At 47.4% G+C, this 10,240-nt stretch overlaps 1 protein-coding gene and 1 long non-coding RNA gene across 2 annotated transcripts in view; one reads left to right on the forward strand and one right to left on the reverse strand.

Annotated features, from left to right (window-relative positions):
• Positions 1-6,135, reverse strand: part of RCSD1 (RCSD domain containing 1) — an 80,214-nt gene extending 74,079 nt beyond the window's left edge. Inside the window, exons 1-2 of the mRNA XM_023738482.1 lie at positions 6,045-6,135; positions 3,380-3,568 (exon numbers count right to left, since the gene is read on the reverse strand). Of these exons, the coding sequence (XP_023594250.1) occupies positions 3,380-3,385 (6 nt within the window). The 5' untranslated portion in view covers positions 3,386-3,568; positions 6,045-6,135. The remainder of the gene's footprint in view (positions 1-3,379; positions 3,569-6,044) is intronic.
• Positions 415-10,240, forward strand: part of LOC111821959 (uncharacterized) — a 17,596-nt gene continuing 7,770 nt past the window's right edge. Inside the window, exons 1-2 of the long non-coding RNA XR_002825265.1 lie at positions 415-3,286; positions 5,347-5,399. This is a non-coding gene — a long non-coding RNA (uncharacterized LOC111821959). The remainder of the gene's footprint in view (positions 3,287-5,346; positions 5,400-10,240) is intronic.

Consider the following 10,240-nt stretch of genomic DNA (forward strand, 5'->3'; position numbering starts at 1 on the left):
ATTAGAATCATATAATTGAGAAATTAGATGATTGTATGCTAGGCGCTATGCTAATCTCTGGAAATTTAAAGACCAGGAAGACAGTCTCTGTCTAAAAAAGGCTTATAGGAGGTATAAAATATGGCACGACCATTCTCCCTGACCCCTTGGACAAATCCGCTCTTCTGGGTACCCGGGTGAGCTCAAACACAGGAAGTGGTTTCTTACTTCTCCTCCAACACCTGCCTGGTCTTCACGCTTTTCCATCTTCTTGTTCTTACTCTTATTGCTTCTCAAAGTCAGAACATACCTAGACTCTCAGAGAAACTCCCAGACCTGGCTTCCTGCTCACTCTAATAATCAGTGCTTCTGCCATATCATCCCTGCTGCATCACAGCTGCCATCTTACTCAAGATCTTTCAGAGTTTCCCACTGACCAGGGAGCAGAATCCAGGGCCACCTACAACCTGGCCTCCAAGGGCTGCAGCTGGCCTCTGTGAGAGTTAGAAAAAGTCACCCTGTTGGGGCGCAGTTAAGCAAGGCACCGCTGTATGAGGAAAAAGTCACACTTTCCTCCTGGTGGCTTGGATTTCAGCCCCACTTACCATTTGGCCAGGCATCTACTATACTCGGTGGCCCTCTGGCTTGATCTTATTACTCTCATTTCTTTCTCACTGCTCCCCTACTTTCCTCTCCAGACACATGGCCTGCTTTCCTGAACAAAGCTGACATGTTCCCCCCATACCCATTTGCTTATGCCTTCCCCTCCTCATCATCCACCCTTCTTTCAAGGCTTGTTTAGAGTCTTACATCCTCTGAACTCCTAGATAACTTATGGTCTGCACCAGTCATTCATTTGGCACTTATGCATTTGAAAATCATCCCTATGACAAGATACAGTGAGTTTCATTCCCCCTGTTGGACTGTGAGCTTTGAAAAGGCAGGGATCAGATGGCATTTTTACCATGTTTAGTTCAGGGGGCTTAATAAGGGCTAAAGTTGTTGATAATGGTAACAATGACTTACAAGAAAGTTTCCCAAAAACACCCAATAGGTAAGTGGGTTCTAGACAGCGATTGTTAAGTAAGCCTTGTTGGTCTCATTTGAATTCCTAACACTGGGAAGTAATATAACTCAGTTTCTTCTCAAATACAGTGGTCCCTTCATATCTCAAAAGTGGGATTCACCTCTCAATTGAGGGTTTTATCTGAGATTTTTAGGAATCCCCAAATCCTACTCCCTGAATATCATATCCTACTATAAAAAGTTTACTTCCTGCCTAAGTATCATCCAGTCCTCAGCCTTTGGTTTCCTCCTCACTTCCTTCCCCAGTACTAGGAGTTGCAGTTTGTTTTTTGTTTGTTTGTTTTTTTCCTGGCATTTTGACAAACTTCAAAAGCAGTCACTGCGAACCAGCAATCGACAGTCCTCCTTGCTTCTCTCCCTGCTTCCCTCCCAGGCTTCTCCCTCTCTCCCAGCCTCAGCGCCAGAGTGTTTTGGTATCTTGGTGGAATCACATATCGGTTACTACACATCTCAGCTTGTAGACCAGAGGGCCTTCTCTTTGCACAGACCTCCCCTAAGCTACACAGGAAGTTGCTCGAGTGATCTTTTCAGAGTCTCTGCCACACTCTGTTCCTTCCTCAACTGAGGGAGAAGAAATGCAGGATTCCCAGTGTGTCTTCCTAGAACAAAGTTCAAACCTGCGTTAAAAGCAGTGACCTGCTTTTAAGCCTAAAACTTGCTTTCCTCTTATCTCCTACCCATTTCTGCTAGAGATTAGGCAGGCCATAAATCATATTGAGCCTCCAACCTGGGACCTGAGGCACCGTGTACTCTCCCAGAGGAGGGAACCAACTTCAGAAGCCTCACCCAACCCAATAGGCTGGGCGTCCATGAGCCATCACCACCTCTGTCCTGAAGCTCCAGCCAGTTCAGAGAGATTCCCATTGTTTGGTGCTTACGCTATCTTTGAGACACGTCCTGATGGCCGACTTGTGGACACCACCTAGTGAGCTTTTCTGTGTGTGTACCTATGAGTCGGAATCAACGGAATGGCACAAAATAACACCACCGCCACCTCCTCAGCCCTAATCTGCTCAGTTTTCCTGCCTTGCAACAGTTTCTAAAGCAGGTCCATCTCAAACTCTAGGGGATTCCATGCTCCCTCGTACTTCACAAAGTCTCCCTGAAGGTGACCCCTGTGACTTGAAGGTAGCCTGAATACAGCTGCCCAGGACAAGCCAATTGTCCCTGCAGCGAAGTCAGAGAGCTTCAGAGGCCAAGCAACGAGTCTGGGTTAGAAGAGAAGACCAGGGCTAAGTGGTAAGCCAGAAGCTGGGAAGAAAGAGCAGAGTTGACTCTCAATCCAGATTCTTGCTGACCACAAGCTAGTGAGGAGCCTCGGTTTCCCTTTGAACAAGGGTGGGAATCACCTTAGAAGCTTACATAAAGTTTGCACTTTTTCTTTTCTTCCTTTCAAAAGCCCCAGGCCTTGTTAAGATTGACTTGAGGCTAAACGTCAGGTCTCCATTTCAAGAGGGAAATCTATGGAAGCCTCAAGATGTGGAGCAGAGAGCAATGTGGGGAATACATCTAGCCTTTCTTCCACTGAAAGCTGACTGCCTGGATGCTGCTGTGGTACCGGAAAAGTACCCAGGACTCCACTGAGCAAGCAGAGGAGCTGCGGGCCTCACCCTGGTACAGCTTCCAGATGTGGCCAGCACACCCCAGTACACACCATCTCAAAGGGCAGGGGCGTCCAGAGGCATCTCAAGTTTTATCACAAATAGTGCCATCCGACAGTCCAGTAAGGGGAGCTTTTCAGAAAGTTATGAAAGAAGATGTGACCCACAGAAGCAAGAGGACGACTGGACTTTCTAAAAAGCCAGTCTGCAAGCAAAAGGGAAGCCCACAGATCTACACAGAGGACAAGCCTCACTTTGCCAGTTCTGTTTCTTTCAGTACCTGTCTCTGTCTCTTCAGACTCAGCAGCTTCTGCTTTCTGGCAGAGGTTGTGCTCGCACGGTTTGCCCGTTTACGAACCTTGGCTGTTCCTAACACGTTTTCTGAAGCATTTAAGTCCCCAGCCAAAATACCTGCCCCCTCCCCCCCGAAAGGACTCTCTCCTCTCCCTGTACATCTTTCCGTGTACACCCCCTGCCTGCCGAGAGGAGTCTCCTAAATAGGACCAGGGGAGATCTCCAGGAGTTGGCGAAGGAGGCATCCGAGCAGCGGGCATTTGCCCTTCTTCTTGGCAACAGAGATGAGGCGCGGACTCCCTCCTCCGAGCCAGGGCAGCTGCGTGGTGAGGCGGCGCCCTTGATCCCTCGCCCCGCGCTCGTCGGGCCCCGCGTCCGGCGTAGACGCGCGCCCTGCGCCCCCAGCCAGGGTCCTTTACCTCCATGTCCTCCAGGTGCCCGACTCCACAGCTAACGCGCCCGCTTGCTGGGGCTGGTGTCGCGATCCCTGCTCTCCGCTCCTTCCCGCCCGGGCCAGGCTCGGGCGCGGCGCGCACGGGGCTAGTAGGCTGTGGCTCGGCGAGCCCGGTTCCACTCGGCTGCGGGACTGCCCGGGCCCAGGGGCCCAGCTTGAGAGAACGAGGAAGGAGGAGGAGGGAAGAGGGAGGGAAGGGGTGGGGAGGGGTGGGGAGGAGAGGAGGGAGGCAGGCGATCAGGGTTTAAATTTAGACACAAATCTAAACAGATACTGTCCTTCCCAGGGCAGGACTCAAGAGAGGGAGCCACGACTCTATTAATCTGCCCAAACATGGGGATAGGACAGCCGCCTTGCCCCTCTTTCTTGCAAAGTTTCTCTAGGACCCTGGTCTTTGCCAGTTTCAGTTCTTCTCAACCTCTCCCTCATTAAATATGCCTTGTTTCTTTTTATTGCCCTAAAAATTAGAGCTGTTGTTTCATTCTGATGTTTCCTCGTGTCTGTTCCCTTCTTTTATTTACATCATCACTGCTTTCCTTCCCCCCACCTCCACTCCCTTTTTTTAAAATTACATGGAAGTCTACCTAGTTTTCCTGGAGTTTTTGGGTGGAAAGTTAAGTGGGCCCTCCATCCCTGGTCCAATACTTCTGTATTCTCTCCTGGCCCCAGAGAGGAGCTGTTCAGAGGGATGCTTCCACCCCAGTGTGGAACTGACAGGACTAGCTTTCCCTTTTACATCTCTTGTTCTCTACACCTTCAGTCACACATTTTCAGGAAACCACCATCTATCAGTCTATCATCTATGCTCATCTGTGTTTCATCTTCTGGAGAAGGAGAAGGAGAACAACTTCAAGCAAAGCTTCTCAAGCTCCCTGTAGCAGTAAATCTTTTCTTCTCGCCGATTTGATTGACATGTTTGACTTTATGAGAATTTCAGCTCCCACAAGCTATTTGCTAGAGTGCCTTTTCTCTGCTCCTGTTAAATATAGTAAAGGGCAGGATCCTGAACATCCGATTCCTGTAAGGCTTAGCATAGCAACCCTCCCCCAGGGCAGTCCCAGACCTCTGGGCAGCAAAGAGGGTGAAGAAGAGGAGGATGCAATGGAGGAATACAGGGACTGGAATCTGGACAATGTTCTTTCTCTGCTTCCAGCTTCCATACTTGCTACCAGCGCTTGGTACCCCTTCTGCATCCCTCCTGCTAAGGCAAAGAGGAAGAGGAGGGAATGACTTCAGAGCTTTGTGAGTGGAAGGAATTGGCTGGCAGGGGTGCCTCTGTGTTGTTCTGCAACATTCTCCTGCCCACCTCCACTCCCTAATCCCTGACCCAGATTCAACCAAAGAAAAGAGAGAGCTATTGCCGAGGTAAACAGCAGAATGGGCGATGGCAAGCACTATGGAGGGAGACATGTCGAGAAATCAGGCAAAGGAACTAAGCTCAGAGTTTGCTCACGCTAAGAATCACTGCCCTGATTATGCCTGGCATCCCAACACTACCTATGGACTTCCAGGTACTTAGCTTGCTGCTCTAGTTACCAGTCTTGGAGACATGAATACCTACTGCCATAGAACCTCTTAAGGCCCAGCTTTCTAAAACAGCCCTAATACCAGAGTGGTTTCTAGCTCCTTTAACTTAGCTGAGAATAGGGGCAACACCTCTGATTTCAGACAGATTGAAAATTGCATTCCAGCTCTGCTACTCTTTAGCTGTGTTTCCTTAGATAAGCCACTTAACCTCTCTGATCCTCATTTTCCTCACCTATAAAAAGTGAAGTGGAACCCTGGTAGTGCAAGTGGTTAAGCGTTTGGCTGCTAACCAAAAGGTGGGCAGTTTGAATCCACCAGGCACTCTGGATAAGTAGCTATTTTTATAATGCTCATCCTCATGTACAAGGTTTAAATGACTAGGGACCCGATACTTCTTTTGTTTAGAGCCTGCCACTCCGGAGCTTGCTGAAAAGGGACCCCACCCCCTGGAATTAATGGTGAGTCCCCTCCCATTCCAGCCACAGAGTCATGATGGTGAGGACACTAGGGCAGAGTTGGCAGCAAGAAAGTAAATTTCCCTGTACCCTGCAATGCATTTTTGTGATTTCTTTTTCTTTATTTTTTTAAGGGTATGGGACTGAGCTGGTGATGAAAGCATCACTTGTTAGCATGTCTGTTAACTTTGCAACATGAGGCTTTCCTTTTTCCCTCCACCTAGCCGTCCTTTCTGCTCAGAAGGGGGTTACCCCAGCACAGGTTTCTGGCTTCACAAACAGGAGGGCGGAAGTGCCTACCCAGAGGAAACCGTTAGGCCTAGATAGCATCACAGTCACCCAAGGTGACTTGCAGCTGCTCCCCACACCCTACTCAGGCCCTTCCCTTGGCTGAGAACAGATGACCCACAAAGCAAACAGGCTTTGTCTCCACCATGCTCTTGAGTCCCAGGCTGTAATCTGTTGGAGCTTGCACAAGAATCAAGAAGTGCAGAGTCGGGGCTGTTCCAGAGTTCTTTGGGCCCCAGGCAGAGACATTCACTGAGAGGAAGGGGTAAGAAATGGGGAGGAAGGAGAGAAGGGAGGAAGGAAGGTTCAGAGCTTGGTTTCAGCAGCCATGAGCAGATATGCGGTGGGGGCTCTCCTTACCTTCCCCTCCTACCCTTTCAGAAGTCAGAATGGAGGTAAGCCAGTTGGTAAGTGCCTGTATTTTCTGGGTTACTGGCCTGCTCTGTGGGCTGGAAGGAACTGACAGCCCAAGGGGAAGGGAAAGTGGCTCTCTGAGGGGTCAGTTCCCCTCCTTTTCTAGGGGGTTGGCTGGCCCACAAGGATCCATTTCTTTTACTCTCCTCCTTGGTCTCCTCCTTCACACCCACCTTTTAGTTTGAAATGGCCAAACAATAAATACAGGCCAGCACAGAACAAAGGATGAGGAACACCAGAGATGCAGCCTGGGCCAGGGAGGAATCTGTGGAGGAGCCCTACTATGTAACCTGGGCACATAGTAGGCTGTAAAGGGACATGTAGAGGAGCCCACGTTACCACAGGGTATCCTGGACACATAGTAGGCCAGGGAGGGAAATGTAGAGGAGCCTATGTTGCCACAGGGTATCCTGGACAAGTGGTAGGCCGGGGAGGGACCTATGGAGGAGCCCATGTTATCATGGCGTGTCCTGGGCACATAGTAGGCTAAGGAGGAACCTGTGGAGGAGGCTATGTTACCATGGGATTTCCTGGGCACATAGTAGGCCATGGAGGAACATGTGGAGGAGCTCACGTTACCACAGGGTGTCCTGGCCACGTAGTAGGCCAGGGAGGGACATGTGGAGGAGGCCATGTTAGCATGGGGTGTCCTGGGCACTTAGTAGGCCAAGGAGGAACCTGTGGAGGAGGCTATGTTACCATGGGATGACCTGAGCACACAGTAGGCCAAGGAGGAACCTGTGGAGGAGCTCACATTACCACAGGGTGTCCTGGGCATACAGTAGGCCAGGGAGGGACCTGTGGAAGAGACCATGTTACCATGGGGTGCCCCCAGGCACATAGTAGACCTTCAATAAATATTTGGTGAATGAATAGGTAGATTAATTAATGGATAGATGACTCTATTTTGATGAAGCAAATTATTTGGATCTTTGCCTTTAACACTTTCAGGACCAATTATTTTCTACTTTGATTTTTTTTTTTAGTACCATTTGTTTTCATTAATGAAAGCATGCTGAGTCATGGAGTATGTTTAAATTTTTGGTTGGTAATATGGATTTTGAGAAATATTATTTGGGAATACACGGGTCCCACAAACCTCGGGGATTTCTCGGGTGCCAGGATTGGTGGGTTGCCCGTCTGTCCCACTGGTCATGAGTGGCAGGATTTCTTGAAACACACACACACACACAAAAAAAAAAAAAAAAAAAAAACACCAGTGCTCCCCAAGTACCACAAGGAAACCATAAACATGCTTACAAGGCTTATCTAGCTGCACAAAAAACAAAAGAGACAAAATTTTTACCCAATCACACCTCCTGGATGCACTACCTCACATTTAAGGTTGATATCCCAGCTATTTTGCTTCAATGAATGTTTCTTTCACCTTTCACCATTACATAAGTCCCCACTGGAGGACAGCAAATACTTTTAGTGGAAAAAGTAAAGTCACAAGAAACCCGAGAGTCAGAAAAAGTGGATGGGATACCATATGTCCCAGGGGTTATGTTAAAAGGCAGAGCCTTTTTCCATGAATAGGACTCCAGTGGCAGAAAAGACTCAGTGGGAGAAAAGACCATCAAAGGCCACAATTCATTAAGCAGTTACTTAGTTTTCCAGCAGAACTGCAAACAGCTCTAATTAATTACCTTTTAGTAAGTGGACACATGGTGCTGCTGATCATCTGCTTTTAAAATTAAAAGAAAGAAGAAAACATTTTTTCATTACTATAAATGTTAACTTTAAAATATGTATACTTCAGCCCTAAATCTTGGGAATGTGGCAAAAAACAGAAAAACAAAAAACCAACTCATTCTACCACAAGTGACTCACTGAGAAATGGAGTTGGGCAGGGCGGGGGCAAGATGGCAGAGTAGTCAGATGCTTCCTGCGGTCCGTCTTACAACAAAGACCCGAAAAAACAAGTGAATCAATTATATATGACAATCTAGGGGCCCTGAACATCAGAGACAAAGTTGAGGAATCGGACTGAGCAGCAGGCAGAGGGAGAGACAGTTCAGAAGCAGCGAGGAGTTATCAGACCTGACCTGGAAGGAATCAGCACCCTGCAGGCTGGACTGGCTGGTGAATTTGGTGAGGCAAGCAGTGGCGATCAGGAATCATTTTCCACATCAGGAGAGACCGAGTGGCAGAGGGTCGGCTCAAACTTCCAGAACCAGCAAGAAATAGCACTCGATCAGCAAAAGATAAGTAGAAGTAACTAATCTACCATGTGGATCAAAAAAAAAAAAAAACCCTCCTTTTGGGAAATACCTCTCTCCCAATTACCTGCTTCCTCCCTGATCTGCTCCAGGTCCCGGTCAGGCTTTAGAGATTGCCGCCCTCCATGGGCCAGAAGTAGGACCCATAGTACACCCTGAGTCATTCTCCCAGCTTTGGAGAGGGAACAAATTAACAAACAGGAAAAAATAACCTGCCAGCTCCCCTAAGCTGGGAACTCAGGGCAGGCACAGTCTCTTTGCCTAGGCACAGGCATAAGGGGTCCACAGACTTTGAATGCCTTTCACCCCTGCATAGACCTGTGTGTGACCATTTCAACAGCATAGGCCCTCATTAGCACAGTATAGAAGGGTATATATCAGAAGCCTATTTTCATCTTTGTCTGCTATAAGGGGGAGTGGCAGATGTGTGACATTTGACACTGCCATGCCCATTAAGCAGGGTCCTCACCTACCCACATCAGGGGCCTAAGAACTGGTGGCTCCACCCACTCCACTGAGCAACCCAAGACAGGGGTTCAAGAATAAGTGCTGACCCCCAGTCGTTACAGCCAACAGCATTGGATGCCTATAATCTGGCTGCAAAACCCACTACCTACATGCTCTAGGGAACAGGGATACGCCTTGCACCCAGACACTCAGGGGCAGCAGTCAGCCCCCTGCCTTGATCAGCACATGACCCTCTATTGCAGCCAGATACCTGTGCCTACTCCATTCAGCCCTGCCTGTCTAGGACTGTAGGTGAGAGCCTGCACCATACACTTGGTGACTGACAACCTGGACACCTGAGCTGAATCCACACAAGAAAATTAAACAGAGTCTTGAGCTCACATACCTAGTAACAGCTCTAGCCACCTGGAGACAGGATGTGAGCGCTTCAAAGATGCCAATAATCAAAGTCGCTCACATGACCAGCCTATTTAGGCATATCAAAAAAAAAAAAAAAACAAAACAAGAAGCCAGGACACAGTAAACAAACATAAAATAAATAGTAGAGAACTTCTTGGAATTACCGGAGGTAGAATTCAAAAGACTAATATATAGAACTCTTCAAGAAATCAGGAATGAGATCAGGCAAAACACAGAACAAGCCAAGGAACATACAGACAAAGCAATAGAGGAACTTAAGAAGGTTATTCAAGAGCATAATGACAAATTTAACAGGCTGCAAGAATCCATAGAGAGACAGCAAACAGAAATGCAAAAGACTAACTATAAAATTTCAGAATTAGACAGCTCAATAGAAAGTCATAGGAGCAGAATTGAGGCAATGGAGGTCAGAGACCCGGACACCAACTTATTTAAGGAAAAATCAGATAAAAGAATTTTTAAAAATGAAGAAACCCTACTATGTGGGACTCTATCAAGAGGAATAACCTATGAGTGATTGGAGTACCAGAACAGGGAGGGATATCAGAGAATATAGAGAGAATTGTTGAAGGTTTGTTGGCAGAAAACTTCCATGATATTCTGAAAGATGAGAAGATATCTATCCAAGAAGCTCATTGAACCCAACACAAGGTAGATCCCAAAAGAAAGTCACCAAGACATATTAGAATCAAATTTGCCAAAACCAAAGATAAAGACAGAATTTTAAGAGCGGCTAGGGATAAACGAAAAGTCACCTACAAAGGAGAGTCAATAAGACTAAGCTCACACTAATGTCAGCAGAAATCATGCAGGCAAGGAGGCAATGATGACATATATAAAGCCTTGAAGGAAAAAACTGCCAACCAAGAATTATATATCCAGCAAAACTGTCTCTTAAATATGATGGTGAAATTAGGGCATTTCCAGACAAACAGAAGTTTAGGGAATTTGTAAAAATTAAACTAAAATTATAAGAAATACTAAAGGGAGTCCTCCAGTTGGAAAATCAGTAACATCAGATAACAACCCAAG

Source organism: Trichechus manatus, unplaced genomic scaffold (genome assembly GCF_000243295.1).
Source record: "Trichechus manatus latirostris isolate Lorelei unplaced genomic scaffold, TriManLat1.0 scaffold00117, whole genome shotgun sequence".
Lineage (NCBI taxonomy): Eukaryota > Metazoa > Chordata > Mammalia > Sirenia > Trichechidae > Trichechus > Trichechus manatus.